Source organism: Pseudorasbora parva, chromosome 3 (assembly GCF_024679245.1).
Source record: "Pseudorasbora parva isolate DD20220531a chromosome 3, ASM2467924v1, whole genome shotgun sequence".
In the NCBI taxonomy this organism is placed as follows: domain Eukaryota; kingdom Metazoa; phylum Chordata; class Actinopteri; order Cypriniformes; family Gobionidae; genus Pseudorasbora; species Pseudorasbora parva.
This window is the reverse complement of record NC_090174.1, coordinates 4,525,478-4,541,288: the sequence shown is the minus strand read 5'-3', so window position 1 is coordinate 4,541,288 and position 15,811 is coordinate 4,525,478. Positions and strand designations below refer to the sequence as shown.

General features: G+C 41.8%; 1 protein-coding gene across 3 annotated transcripts in view; it reads left to right on the top strand.

The window, feature by feature from the left end:
* Positions 1 to 3,119: 3,119 nt before the first annotated feature.
* Positions 3,120 to 15,811, top strand: part of fsd1l (fibronectin type III and SPRY domain containing 1-like) — a 64,052-nt gene continuing 51,360 nt past the window's right edge. For all 3 annotated transcript variants that reach the window (XM_067437591.1, XM_067437590.1, XM_067437589.1), the window contains exon 1: positions 3,120 to 3,253. In XM_067437591.1, coding sequence (XP_067293692.1) covers positions 3,239 to 3,253 — 15 coding nt within the window. In that variant the 5' untranslated portion in view covers positions 3,120 to 3,238. The remainder of the gene's footprint in view (positions 3,254 to 15,811) is intronic.

The window sequence follows — 15,811 nt, the reverse complement described above, 5'->3', positions numbered from 1 at the left end:
CTTTACAGTAACTTTGAGCGTTTGATTGACGTGCTGACCAGCCAATGAGGGCGTCGCTCCACGAACACGACGGATGATCAAGCACAAGCGATTGTTATTCAGCTCCATAGCAATCACGTGAAACAATTATGTGCATGATTTTCTTTGAAAACGGTTTAATGTTGTTAATGCCATGAAAATATATCGGCTGTTCTCAGAGCTTATACTACACAAGGCGACCAAAGAACCCAACTGGCAACAAATATTTAGATGTTCGTTTAAAGGGATAGTTCACCCAAACATGAAAATTACCCCATGATTTAGCTACTCATCCTCAAGCCATCCTAGGTGTACATTATATTCTTCTTTCAGACGAATACAATCGGAGTTATATTCAAAAAAATGTCTTGGGTAATGCAAGCTTTATATTTATTAATGGCAGTTTAAAATCTGAAGCCCAAAAAAAGTGCATCCATCCAACATACTCCACGCGGCTCCATCGGTTAATAAAGGCCTTCTGAAGAGAAGCAATGGGTTTGTGTAAGACACATATCCATATTTAACATGTTTAAAGACATTTAAAGAACCAGTGTGTAGTATTTATGATGATGACAGAAATGCAATATTTATATGAATAGCTAACTATGTTTTCAGTGGAGTATAAAGCGTTTTGAGCTGCGAGAGCCATTACATTTTCCGCAAATGTCTTCGCCTTTACTAACCCCTTGAGCCATGTGGAGTGCTTTTATAATGGATGGATGCACTTTTTATGGGCTTAACTTTGGTCTGCCATTATAATGCAATATACCTAGAATGGCTTGAGGGTGAGTAAATCATGGGCTAATTAATTTTTGGTTGAACTATCCCTTTAAGGACAGTGTGCGTTTACTGCTAAATTACAACATACTGCTGATGGCATGTGCCGTCAAAAGTGTTACATGGCTAAATAAATGGAAACATTTGTTAATTTTGTTTTTGTACAAACGTGAAAGTTGCGAAAAGGTGCCCCACTATTTGTCTCATCTAGCAGAATAGCCTATAAATCCTATAAAATACACCTAATATCACTTTTATTCTGAAAAGTCAGGCTTAACTGAATTTACAAAAAGGATGGTTCAGAAGTTACTTCTTGATCCGTCATGTGTGTGTACGTCCACTGTGTGGCAGTAGCTGTTCATTTCTCAGGTAAAGTAGTCAGGTGAAAGCTGCTCCTGCACTCCTCTATTGGTCTTAGAGGAGAAGAAGGGAGGATAAATATTGATCATGCTCTGCTGGTGTGTCAGACTGCCATTTTATATTGTGAATTGATTTTAGTTGCTTAAGTATAGATTATGGTCCGATTCTCACTACTAACTAATTACTAACTATGACCTTTGCGGCTTTCCCTCAATAAACTCCTAATTACTGCTTATTAATAGTTAGTAATAGTTGTTAAGTTTAGGTATTGGGTAGATTAAGTGATGTAGAATATGATCATGCAGAATAAGGCATTAATATGTGCTTTATAAGTGCTAATAAACAGCCAATAACCTAGTGATATGCATGATAATAAGCAACTTATAGTGACCCTTTATTTTTGTTGTTAAGCTTGAATAAGTGCTGTGTCAATTTAGTCATTTTATTTTTTGGCAAGATTATCCTATATAATCTATATAACACTTTTTGAAACTGGTTGAAACTCTCTTAATTCTGATTGCAATCAGTAATAGAAGTGGTCTAAATATTCAAGCATGATTATCAAGGTTTTCTTTCCCTCACAATTATAAACACACTTCTTTATTAACATTGTTGATTTTTTGGTCTAAAATGAAAATGACAGCGCTGCCGACGGCTCCTGTAACCCGAATGAAGCTCATTAATGGACTCGCGCTTGCTCTCACTCTGGGGTGTGTTTCCCGTACAACGACATAACTCACTGCTTAACTACCATAATACAATGCATCGTTTTAGAAATCAACTTGCTAGTCACGACAGTTTCTCCAAATGTATTGTTGCAAATCTATTGTTCAACCATGTTTTTGCTCAATTATTTTGAGATCAAATTCATGCTAGATTTTTTGCTATAAATCATGAACATGGCATCTGAGGACTAATTCTTATTTTTCTGTTATTTTGCTTTATTTCCAGATTCAATCATAAGACTTGTCTTATACGTAGAACGCGTACACACATGCGCACTCATGCGCACACGTACAAACAGTGCTCTAAATCTCTTGATAAACTAAAAGACGTAAATTACATTTTCAAAAGAAAAGTTTGAAATAGTTGGCTAACAACTTTTTGGGAAACGCATACCTGGTTAATCCGAGAGAAGTGTCAAAGCAATTGTTTGCTGTTTATGACATCATACAGGGCCATACTCTTGTTCGAATCCTGAAGGAGTGTATTTGGCACAGAAATACTCAGTCATACATCCAACTCGTTTAAAAAAAAATTTTTTGGTCATGTTTAGCATGAGAATCAACTCTAACAGAATCAGTCAGAATGCATGAAATAGTATTAACCCTCTCTTTAAGTCTTGACCAGTGGTTTTCAAACCTGTCCTGGAGTACCACCAGCCCTTCAAATTTTGAATGTCTCCCTCGTCTAACACACCTGATTTAAATAATGAGCTCATTGGTAGAGACTGCAAGAGCTGAAATGGGTGTGTAAGATATAGGGAGACATACAAAATATTGCTTGCACTTTGATTAGAGTGGACTACACTGTAAAAAAATATATTGCTGGTTTAAATTAAAAAAGTAAGTAACCTGGTTGTCTTAAAAATTTGAGTTTATTGAAATAAAAAAATTGAGTTGATACAATGAAGGAAATTTGTTTAATAAATAGAAACTCAAAATATTATTGTATCTGAACCACATAAAAAATGGAGTCGTCCAAAATTTTAAGGCAACCAGGTTACTTACTTTAAGTTAAACCAACAAAAAACAACCAACATTTTTTACAGTGTAGAGGTCCATGCATGAACAGGGGAAATATGTAGTGCCATTGTGAAAAAAGAAATGCACAGGTCATGATATGAACACTGGACAGTAATACCAAGATGTAAAGAATGAATTAGCCCGACCTTCACTCAACCCTCCTCGAGCCTACACTTTGGTGACGTCATGCCGCATATAATGCCGTGTAGTAGCGAGAGAGACACACTGCGCATGCTCAGTAATACTCCTCCCCGTTCCCAGAGGGAATCATCGGACGCCTTCATTGCCGAAATTCTCACTGTTCATGAACTGAATTCAGCTCTTTTGCGGACCTCGTAATGGACTCTCAGAAAGTAAGTGGCACATAATTAAAGTGTTTGGAAACCAGTTATCCGAAAAGTCTCCGTGGTCAGCTTGTGATCGAGTATTAATGTGTTTATTACACTATCATGTCGCTCATATGCGCAGCACCGTTAATAATCGCACGACTCTGTAAATAGACACTCTTTATTCACACGAATGAATGGTAAAACCAATACAATATGCCTATTCACTGTAAATGTTATCTGGGTTTGTGGCCTTTTGAAGTTACATGGCGTTTTAGAAATAGTACTTGTAGCTGCTGTAAAGAAAACTAGAAGAAGATTGATGGGAATAAGGGTGAATCCGGTTCCCATGTGTTTTGTTGTAGAAATCAAACCTTAATGTCCAGTGTTACGTTGTATTTGACTGATCCCTTGTTACATAATACCAATATATTCAGTGCTATATATACTGTAGCTCAATGTGGCCCATTCTGTAATGTGTTATATAAACGATGTAAATTATATAAGTTTTTCTGAACATTTAAAATGAAATTTAACCAGGATTACTGCAGCTACAGGTTGCATAATAGTAGTGAGTATTGTATGCCATAGGTTTTGTAATTGAATACTCCTGCGCTCCCAAATTTACTTAGTAGAGGTAGATAAAGAGAGAGGAAGTGACATGAATGAAGAGTCTGCACACACTAACATCAGATTCTGTTTCATGTGTTCTTTTACTCTTTATGTGAATGACAGCATCCCTGTGTGTGCGATATTGGCAGCTGAGACCTTTGCTATACCTGTCAAAGTGTGAGTGTTGGGAATGTTACTTTTAAAAGTTACAATATTGCGTTACACCAAAAAAAGTTACTTGTATGGAAAGTAATATGTGTTGTTACTTTTGTGTTACTTTTTCTCACCTGGGTTGGGTTTTTTTTTGTTTTTTTTTGTTTTTTAAAGGTGTCATGAGCTGGCTTTTTTTGTACTGTTGTCTGAGGTCAACTTGCGTGGTTTCTTACATTTAAAAACATCATAACTTATAAGTAATAGGGTATTTTCTACACTGGTTTTGAGGCTCTCTTCTGAATGCTGGGTTTTGATCAGAGGTGGACAAAGTACACAACTCTATTACTTCAGTAAAAGTAAAAGTTCTACTGGTCAAATATTACTCCGTTTCAAGTGAAAGTTGTAAAATCAGATTTTTACTCAAGTAAAAGTACAGAAGTATTTGTTTTCAAAAGTACTTAAGCATAAAAGTACATTTCCTTTTTTATGTCAACGCATTATTTTATTATAGTTGTATAAATGCACATTATGCCATCATGGTTTAAGCCAGTCAGTGATGCTCCATCTGACATACTAGCATACGACTAACTTAAACTCATTTAAATACTTGTATAAAAGTTACAAAGCTCTTTATAAAACTGCTGTCACTTTAAGGCCAAATGCACGAATCCAATACACTGAAGGGTCAATGACGTTACGCCCCCTTTTTCTGTCCGGGTTAATTTTATTTTGCAGAAAAAACAAAAAAATACATAAAAATTTCTCATCTACTTGTTATACCTTCTTCACCAACTAAACCACTCTAACTTCTCCAAATTTTTAAGTTTTTCATATTTTTTTGCTATGCGAAGTGCCAAAACATCATATGGGGCGACCGTCCAGCCTTGACTTTTGTTAGGACAACTGGTTTAAAAACAGTTTAAATCAACTTAAATATATCCCTTTTCCTAGTTGGTAAATGGCCAAACATATCCATATTTTTGGTATTTTAAAATTGGCCTATTAAAAAGTCTTATCCGTCAATGACCCTGATACACATCTGATATTCTCCCAACTTTACTCTTCTCTTTCTCCCAGACGTTTATATTTTTAATATTTTATTAAAGACATGCACCAAGTGTATGCCAACTAAACTAATCTTACTTTTTTTTAAAACGGAAACATACTTTCAAAGTATGGCTATGGGTGCACACGGTGCCTAAGAACCATCTTCTTCCATTTTGCTATGAACTGATCAGTGTTCAAAAAAGTTGGGAAAATGTATATGACAATATAAGAGTGATTCATGATAGACTGTCTGCAACAACAACAACAACAACAAACCTTTTACAGAAGGAAAAAATCATCCACCGACTTTCAGAGCTGCTACAGAAATGACTTTCGACTTTGAGGACCTTGATAGAATTGTAGTGGAGTAAAAAGTACAATATTTGTGTTTTAAACGTAGTGAAGTAAAAGTCATAAGTTTCCAGAAAAAAGTAAAGTACAGATACTCAAAAAGTGAACTTAAGTACAGTACTCAAGTAAATGTACTTAGTTACTGTCCACCTCTGGTTTTGTTTGGGCGTGCCGCACTGGAGACATGGAAGTAAACGCCCACAGCTAGGATTGGATTTTTAATGAGTTTCAGCTCTCCTGTCAGTACATGTGGGAATTGTTTTAAAAGCGTGTAAAACAGCAACCGGAATGAATCGCCCACAGGGCTCGCAAATTATCTTTACCAAACAAACACATTTATCTCTCATCCGCCCGTGATTGATTGGAATCTTAGTTTTTTTATTACTTGGCCCGCCTGATCGGTGATCACACACATGCGCTCGCACAAGGCTTAACTGTTCAAAACTTCCGCGATTGTGTTTTTCCTTCGAATATCAAGTCAAGAGAGTGAACAACGCACATCAAGAAAGGAATGTTATTTCACTATTTAAGATAGCCCGTCGGCAGGCTGGCATATTTGTTTTGGTAGCCTGACTGAAAAACACACAGCCCCAGGACGTTGGGCTTTGCGAGCCCCATGGCCAATACATGTCCAAGTCTGATCCCAAACAGCAATGAACCAAGAAATAAAGGATTCTCCAGCCTTTGACAGCGTGCTAAGTTATGTTCAGTTAGACACGTACACATAATCAATAGATCTATATCAAACGATCTGTATCAATGCAATACTATCACATATAAAAAATGTTTTACTCACATTAGTGAGTTGTTTAATTAATTAATGTAATCTCATCCTGTATGCAAATCCAGTCTCTTGTTTACAAACAAATCCATAGTGAAATGAAGGAACAAACTCGCAATGTCTTCCCCACGTGAGCTGGATCTTAATCAAAAATAGAGTTTATCCATGCATTCATAATATTGTAATCCAAATGAAGCTTATGCGGCATGTTTATTGCTTAGGAGATCGATCTGGTCTATGTAGGCCTATGTCATGTCAGGTGGGCGGGGCTACAGAATCAGGCGTTCTTCTTCTGTTGAGGTGTTTCAGCATATGATGATGTCACTGATTTGCATATTCTGAGATCTGTCGTTTCCTGGGCCTGGTGTCATAAAAGCTTTACTTTGAATAACAAGAAAGTTTTCAGCTCTGAAACTTACAGGATATTCTTATATCACCATGACCTTTTGTATATCAATTCAGGACACCTTTAAAAACAGAAAAGTTATTTTTTGGCACTTTCACACTAAGGGCCAGATTTATTACACAGGGTGTGAGTAAATAAATAAAAAAGAGCGGATGGGAGTGTACAGTTCTGTGCGTGATCTACTGACGACGCACAAATGAAAGAACACAGATGCAGCCGGATCATTTCCATAATGACCAACACAATCTACTTGGTATTGTCTGGTTTTTAGACATCCTTTTTTTGGGACGGTAAATAATGGCACAAACACCAGTAAACTGACGAGTGTAAACCTTAGTAAAAAAATATGCAATAAGATTAACCTCAAAAATAACCCTGTCCACACCTTTTCAGCGATAATTTCTCACTGCGTGTCTTTAGTGAATCCTGACCGTAGCTTTTTAATGCCAAAAGAGGGTTTGCACTGGCGCAAGCTGTTAACAAATCTGGCCTCAAAAGTGAAATGAATAAGCCTCAGGCTGAAGGAAATGCATGTACAGTAGAGGGCGCAGCTCAATCTAACCTTTCAGCTGTGCGGACATTATAGATTGCAGAAGGAGCGTTGCTATTTTGAGGAACTGTTAAAAAAGACTGCACCATTGACCAACAAAAAGCTGCTCTAAAGTCAATAGTGCAGTGTTTACGGTGTTATTTAAAGGTGTTAGTAATATGATCCGAAAAAGATGATTAAAATGAGTAATATTAAAAACAAAAGGATTAAAATGTTACACATTATTATTGTGTACATAAAGATAAAAATTCCTACATGTCATAATGGATAGTCATTGCATATCAAAATGACCTATTTGCAGTAATGACAAATGAAATTGGCTAATTATTTGACCAATCGTGGCAATACACACATGTATTTAATCTGACTCGTCAGGTTGAGGGTGTCTATATTCCTCCATGTAAATAGTTAATCTGCCATGGTGCGAGCACAACTGGCTTTTAAAGGGAAAGGGAGATGAGACTCTGATTTTTTTTATTGCACGTTACGTCCAAAACACACTCATGACTCATTAAGAGACGACACTTTTGGACCATGCATCGGGCGGCGACTTTTTTTCCATAGTTAAACTAGCAAAAGTGGATTCGGACACATCCTAAGTGGACTTGCACTTTAGACCATGTGCTCATATCGTTAAAATAAGGCTCCAAATGTCACAAAATGACAAGTTACTAAACCAAACAACAAAAGCATTGATAAAACAGTGTAAATAGAGCTGGAAAACAGCAAAACATCAACCTTATTAATTATGCATGCCTCAGTACATGATGGGAACACCAGTATCAGAAAAGTTGAGTAGTTTTACTTAATTTTATAATGCTGATATTTACACTTGAATTGAGTATAAAAATATAATTTTCTTTGTTATTTAAATTTGCCTGTTTGAACTTATTCATGTAGATATTACATTTGTTTTTTACTGTATTTAGTAGTATTTAGTAAAGTATACCAGTATTTACTTCACCACAGAATTATTTTTAGTAGGAGAAGAAAGTAAAAAAAAGAAGTAATTTTTGCTCATTTGAATGGTTGAATTGGATATTCAAAGGTAAGCAGGAAAGACATTGGTTAATAATGTGAGATTAAATGCATGAAGTATACAGGTCCTTCTAAAAAAAATAGCATATTGTGATAAAGTTCATTATTTTCCATAATGTAATGATAAAAATTAAACTTTCATATATTTTAGATTCATTGCACACCAACTGAAATATTTCAGGTCTTTTATTGTTTTAATACTAATGATTTTGGCATACAGCTCTTGAAAACCCAAAATTCCTGTCTCAAAAAATTAGCATATCATGAAAAGGTTCTCTAAACGCGCTATTACCCTAATCATCTGAATCAACTAATGAACTCTAAACACCTGCAAAAGATTCATGAGGCTTTTAAAAACTCCCAGCCTGGTTCATTACTCAAAACCGCAATCATGGGTAAGACTGCCGACCTGACTGCTGTCCAGAAGGCCATCATTGACACCCTCAAGCGAGAGGGTAAGACACAGAAAGACATTTCTGAACGAATAGGCTGTTCCCAGAGTGCTGTATCAAGGCACCTCAGTGGGAAGTCTGTGGGAAGGAAAAAGTGTGGCAAAAAACGCTGCACAACGAGAAGAGGTGACCGGACCCTGAGGAAGATTGTGGAGAAGGACCGATTCCAGACCTTGGGGGACCTGCGGAAGCAGTGGACTGAGTCTGGAGTAGAAACATCCAGAGCCGCCGTGCACAGGCGTGTGCAGGAAACGGGCTACAGGTGCCGCATTCCCCAGGTCAAGACACTTTTGGGCTACAGAGAAGCAGCACTGCACTGTTGCTCAGTGGTCCAAATAACTTTTTTCAGATGAAAGCAAATTTTGCATGTCATTCGGAAATCAAGGTGCCAGAGTCTGGAGGAAGACTGGGGAGAAGGAAATGCCCAAATGGCTGAAGTCCAGTGTCAAGTACCCACAGTCAGTGATGGTCTGGGGTGCCATGTCAGCTGCTGGTGTTGGTCCACTGTGTTTTATCAAGGGCAGGGTCAATGCCGCTCGCTATCAGGAGATTTTGGAGCACTTTATGCTTCCATCTGCTGAAAAGCTTTATGGAGATGAAGATTTGGTTTTTCAGCACGACCTGGCACCTGCTCACAGTGCCAAAACCACTGGTAAATGGTTTATTGACCATGGTTTTACTGTGCTCAATTGGCCTGCCAACTCTCCTGACCTGAACCCCATAGAGAATCTGTGGGATATTGTGAAGAGAAAGTTGAGAGACGCAAGACCCAACACTCTGGATGAGCTTAAGGCTGCTATCGAAGCATCCTGGGCCTCCAGAACACCTCAGCAGTGCCACAGGCTGATCGCCTCCATGCCACGCCGCACTGAAGCAGTCATTTCTGCTAAAGGATTCCCGACCAAGTATTGAGTGCATAACTGAACATAATGATTTGAAGGTTGACTTTTTTTTGTATTAAAAACACTTTTCTTTTATTGGTCGGATGAAATATGCTAATTTTTTGAGATAGGAATTTGGGGTTTTCATGAGCTGAAATATTTCAGTTGGTGTGCAATAAATCTAAAATATATGAAAGTTTAATTTTTATCATTACATTATGGAAAATAATAAACTTTATCACAATATGCAATTTTTTTGAGAAGGACCTGTATTTGTGTTAACATACTTGGCTAATTATGCATGTTTGCATTTCACTGTTTATATTCATTTGAGGAATACTGAATGTGTTTTGTGAGATGTTACTCATCATAAGTGAGATGAGTAAATGTTCACATTTAGTCTAGCACTACAATAACCATCATGTTCACACACAATGCATCTGCACTATTTCTCTAAACATGGAGAGCTGTCAGTCAATAAATGGGAAAACAAAATAACTTGCATTACTTGTTTGAAAAATAACATTGCTGTAAATTTAAAAGTAATCCTTTACTTTACTAGTTACTTGAGAAAAGTAATCTGATTACTTGAGTGTATGGTGTGTTGCGTCTCTATATGTTCTCGCTCTGCAGTATAAAATGGAAATCATGTTGCTATTTTTTTTAATAATGACTAATTATTATGCCAATATTTGTATTGGTCATTATTGAGTTGGAGAGTATAATTTGAATATGATAGATTACATTAGAAATGCACATGTGTGCAAGTTATAAGGGTTGTTCAGAGGCAGGGAATATACCGGCACACAATCCGGCTGTATTGTCAAGAAGTGGGCCATGCCGTTGAGGGTTTTGTGAAGGAGTCGGATTGCAAAGGGTATGAATGATGTAACGGTTGGACTTTTCAACAGTCGGGACCGTGACATTCTCCTGCAACTTAAAATTCATCTCATCTGTAGTCTAGCAGTCTGAAGAAACGTGAGGGGATCAGATTTCAGCCCCCTGAAAGTTAGATCAGGTTTACTGGCCTCCATAAACTCATATGCATGTGAGTCTGTTACAAAGGTGGACCATATTTATGTTGCTTTCTAATCCTGCAGTGCAGGGTGTGGATCTGTGGTGGTCAAAGAGCAAATTACTGATAGTTATAATCAAATCTGATTTTTACTGTATGCCTGTAGGTCAGCTATGCCCTCTCATGTTTCCCTTTGCAGTCGACTGTCAAGTTTTGCGTTGGCCAAGTTCAGAGTTGGGGAACTGTACTGTAAGCCGAATGGAGGAAATATTTAGCTGTTTTAAAACTTCCTCTACACGTTGAGACAAATGTCAGTTCCTAACTATGTTTCTTTTAAAAGGCCTGCTCACATGATATTTATTGAGCTATTTCTTTGTTTTTCTTCACACATCACATGTCTCACTGTCTCATATTTCATCTCAAGCATGTTCTTCAATGACACTGACTGTTGTCTCCTTGGTAAACAAACACACAACTTCAGAATTATTAGAGGTATAATTATTCGGTGTCCTGGAAATTATGTTGAAAAATAGTTTTTAAACTGCGATTTGATATGAAGTCAGTAAGAAATTATGTTTTAAATTGTTTTATTCTGTGGCAGAAATAAGCTTCCCTAGTGAACAGGTCATCCGTGGATATGAATCTTCTGCTTTGTCCCAATTCACCTTATACTACGTCCTAAAAGTATTGACTCTTTTTGTGAAGAAAAAGTACATACTTTTGAGTGTGCAGCAGAAAAGTATGCAAGCTTCGGGACAAACTACTTCTTTAACGGACTCTTTCGCTTAGTTACGTGCATCCCGTCACCGTTTATCTGACCTGTCAATCATCGTCAGATTCGTCACAGTTCAAATCCTCCACATTCAGATTAATCTCCTACCGTATCGGAGAGAAATGTAGCCGCTCGTTGATCTGCCATTTGTGGGTCTTTAATGCAGAGACTCAGCTCGTGTGTTTGCAGTTTAAATATAATGACGCATAGGGTTGGGAACCGAGAACCGGTTCTTATGCAGAACCGATACTGATTTTTGAAAAATACCGGAACCGCGCGAAATTCCTGAGTGTCGGTTCCGAAAACGGTTCTGGAGCAATGTGTGTGCGAAGCGCTGGGAGCATATCCGCGAGCCGCACTTCCGCTCTCTCTCTCTCTCTCACACACACGCGCGCGCGCACACACACACACACACACACTAGGCTTGTTTGAGATGAGCAAAATCTGCGCAGAACCGATCACCGGTGATCAGCGCGAGATGCATGCCGGTTAGAAATGTGTCCGAGGGCGGTCCGCCTTGCTCTGATGTCATGCCGACGTATGTCAAAAATCTCTCGCGATGGCCAGGCGGATGTGTCGGATTCTGCAGTCGAGCGCAGTTGCTCTCCACCGACTGCGCTGACCAAAAGCACGATGGGAAACGACTTGCTGACGACACAGCTTAATGCTTATTGGTTTAAACAACCGTGATGTAATGTTGCTTTTTAAAATATTTGATTTTAAAACTCTGATATCAAGTTTTTATGTGTATAAATTATGTGTGGATATTCTCAAACTCTCGGACAGTGCGATCTCTCTGTGGGTTCTCTTTCATCATCTCGTTTCGAGATCCACCTATGGGAAGGGCATCCGTACCTGACCTCTGCAGAAGCATCCAATTGCACCAAGTCTGACAAGACAGGCAGGAGCGCGCAGCCAATGCCCAGTAAGGCCCCACCCCTTACCAGCGGGCATATATGGGCTGCATACGCTACTGTACATCAGTTGACATTCGCTTCTCGCGATCTCTGCACTGACACAGTTCGGTTAGGTTTGCGCTGCTCACTTATTGTCTGCAGGAGGAAATATCGCCAGATCAGCCTCCACCGGGCGTGACAGTTCTATTCTGCCACATTCTGTGTCTGCATTCGGAGCCGCTCGCGCTCTCGTCCGTCTTCCTGTTCCACGGCTGCCGCCACGGACCTTTCTGAGTTTTTCGCGGGTATGTCGCTCTCTCAGTCTTCTCCTTCTGTGTCTAGCCTATTACGGGCCTGCCCGGCCGCGTGTGGGTCTCTTATCGCCGCTAAGGATTTTCACCCTTTCTGTGTGGTCTGCTTGGGCCTCAAGCACGCAGAGGAGGCAATAGAGAACCCGGAGAACTGCAGTTACTGCCTGGTACTGCCTAAGAAACTCCTGCGACACCGCCTTAAAGTTGCCGCTACTCAGTGTGGCGAGCTCGACTTGTCGTACTCGGATATGGAACACGGTGACGATAGCGCGCTACCGGGGACCTCCCGGGGCGCGACGGCTCTTGTTTTGGCTGACCAGCCCAATCCTGAGTTCCCCGAAGAGGACATCTTCATGGGTAACCTCCCGCTCGCCGACGATCTTGCCGGGTCCGGTGATTACGACGACGCGGGCCTTCTTGGAATTTCGGAGGACGAGGAGGCCATCCCGCCCTCTGTTATTCCCCAGGCTAGCGCCCCCGCGGCCTTGCCTGAATCCATCCTCCTGGATGTGTGTGAACGAGCGGCCGCTCGTCTCAACATTAAATGGCCGGCTCCACAGAGCGCCACCGACCAGGAGAGGGATATTTATGACGGTAAAGTGTTGGGAGCCCCCCCCCCGGCCCGAGGAAAGAACTCTTTCCCGTTCTTCCAGCGTGCGCTAAGCACATGAGGCACTACTGGAACGACCCGCTCGATCTTAAACACGGTCTCGCGGGGCTGGAGGTTAAAGATATGGCGGCTCGCGGCATGGGCGAACCGCCTGCCATTGAGCCCTCCATTGCCAGACACCTCAACCCAGTCCAGGGAGGGCTGCCCGCCCCCCCGAAGCCGGTCCTTCCTAACAGGATGGACCGTTTTTCTGCCTCGGTGCACCAGGCCGTTTATAAATCCTCGGCCTTGGCTGTTAGGACTCTGAATGTCTCCTCCCTCCTTTCCGCTTACCAAGCGGAGATCCTGGACGATCTGGGCCAGCAGTTAGATAAGGGATCTTCTCCCTCTCCTGCACTGTGGAAGGAGATCATCACGGTTAACGACCTCGTTCTCCGTAATGCTCGTCAGGTCGTCCAAACCTGCGGGCGCTCTATGGCGCTTTCCGTGGTAGGAGAGCGCTCGCTCTGGCTCAACCTGTCTGGTCTCCCGGATAGTGAAAAGAAACGTATCGCAGGCGCCCCGGTAGAGCCCGGCCGGGCTCTCTTTGGCCCCGCAGTTGCTATGATGCAACAACGATGCGACGACAAGAAGGAGCACGAGGCCTTCATCTTCCCAGGAAGACGGTCCCACGCCAGGCGCCCCCTGTGCGTTTGCCTAACCCCCCGGTCCCGGGACGTAATTTTAATCAGGTCAAGGAAAAGCCTCGAAAGAAGTTTTCTGGGCTTTCTCCCTGCCCCAGAACCCCTGTCCAAAGGACGGAAGGTTCCTGCTGTAGGGTGTCCCCCTCCCGTGGCTGCCCAGCCCATATGTTTAGTGGACGATGTGTGTTCCCCCCTGTTCAAGGGGATTGTCGTGAGGAAAAGTTCAAAAGCAGTGTAACCACACCGCACATACTGTGTTCCCCTCACACAAATAATAAAGGCTTCGGCCCCAGTGTTTCCCAGAAAACACAACACACACAGAAACACAAAAAACACAATAAATCTAACGAATCAAATGAATTCGTCACAGCGAGATACCCTCTCAATGTAGGGAAATACCCTTTCTCTCGTAATGGTGAACCTGCACGTGTCGTCCCTAGTTTCTCCACTAGAGGGCGCCATTGCATCACAAATAAGCCAGCTAGGCATGCTCGAAGCCAGCACGGCCTGGACGAGCATTCACACGAGCTGTGTGTCAGCCTGGCTTACTGTATTACGCATGATATTACAGGGCTATCGTCTGCAGATTGCTATGAAACATCCACGTTTCAGCAGCGTTCTCTTTTCTCACACAGAGGAAAGCACGGCCCACGTCCTGAAGGAGGAAATCTCCTCTCTTCTAAACAAAGGTGCGATTCAGGTGGTTCCCCACAATCTGATAAACCAGGGTTTCTTTTCCCGTTATTTCAGGGTGTTGAACAAACATTTGAGGAAATACAGATTCATAATGTTAACCCTTGGTTCGCTCGCCCGTGTCATGAAACGGAACGACTGGTTCACATCGGTCGATCTGAGAGATGCTTTTCTCCACATAAGCATTTATCCACCACACCGGAAGTTTCTTCGTTTCGCCTATCAAGGCATTTGTTACGAACTCACGGTGCTTCCGTTCGGGCAAAAATTAAGCCCCCGAACTTTCTGTTTGCGTGTGGAAGCGGGCTTCACTCCCCTAAGAATGTCTGGTCTACGGATCCTGACATACATATGCGATTGGCTCATCATAGCCGATTCGTGGGAAAAGGTGTTGCAGGACACCTCCCGTGTGCTCGCGCACACCCGATCTCTGGACTTCAGGGTGAATGTGAACAAGAGCAGCTTTACACCCAGTCAGAGGGTGATCTTCCAGGGCATGGAGCTGAACTCAGTCTCCATGCGAGCGCGTCTCTCTCAGGAGCGCGTTCTCTCTCTGACGAACTGTCTGTCACAGTTCAGAGAGGGGGCGAGGGGGCGATATCGCACATGTCTCAGGCTACAGGGTCTTATGGCTTTAGCTATCCAGTTTTTGCCACTAGGACCCCTGAGGATGAGGGCGTTCATGAAATGGGTTTTGTCTCTACATTTCAGCCCGTTACACGATCTTTGCCGCTCTGTAACAGTGACGCGTACCTGCGCTGCAGCTCAGCGCCACTGGAAGAGCGCGGAGTTTTACGCACAGGGTACCCCTCTGGGGACTGTCATGTTGCGGAAAGTCGTGACGACGGACGCGTCCCTAACAGGCTGGGGTGCCACCCAGGAGGGCAGAACTTTGAACGGTTTGCGGCCGAGCAAACTACGTTCAGAGCACATAGATTATTTAGAGCTTCTAACCAATTAGAAGGCTCTGAATCATTTTCTGCCTCGTCTGCAGGGACATCATGTGCTCGTACGCTGCGACGATACCACGACAGTGGCTATCAATCGTCAAGGCGGCGCGCGCTCGCCGAAGCTTCATGCCCTAGCTTACAAGCGTTTGGTATGGAGCGGGCGAGTTTTCCTGTCGTTACGCGCGACTCATGTTCCGGGAATTCTGAACAGAGGCGCGGATCTTCTATCGAGGGGGAACCCGCTCTTCGGAGATTGGCACCTCCACCCTCAGATAGTAGACATGATATGGATGAGACTACGGGCGCCCGTAGATCTGTTCGCCTCGCGCGAAAACAGCCATTGTCCTATGTTCTTCTCGCTAAAGGACTTGGACGCGCCCCTCG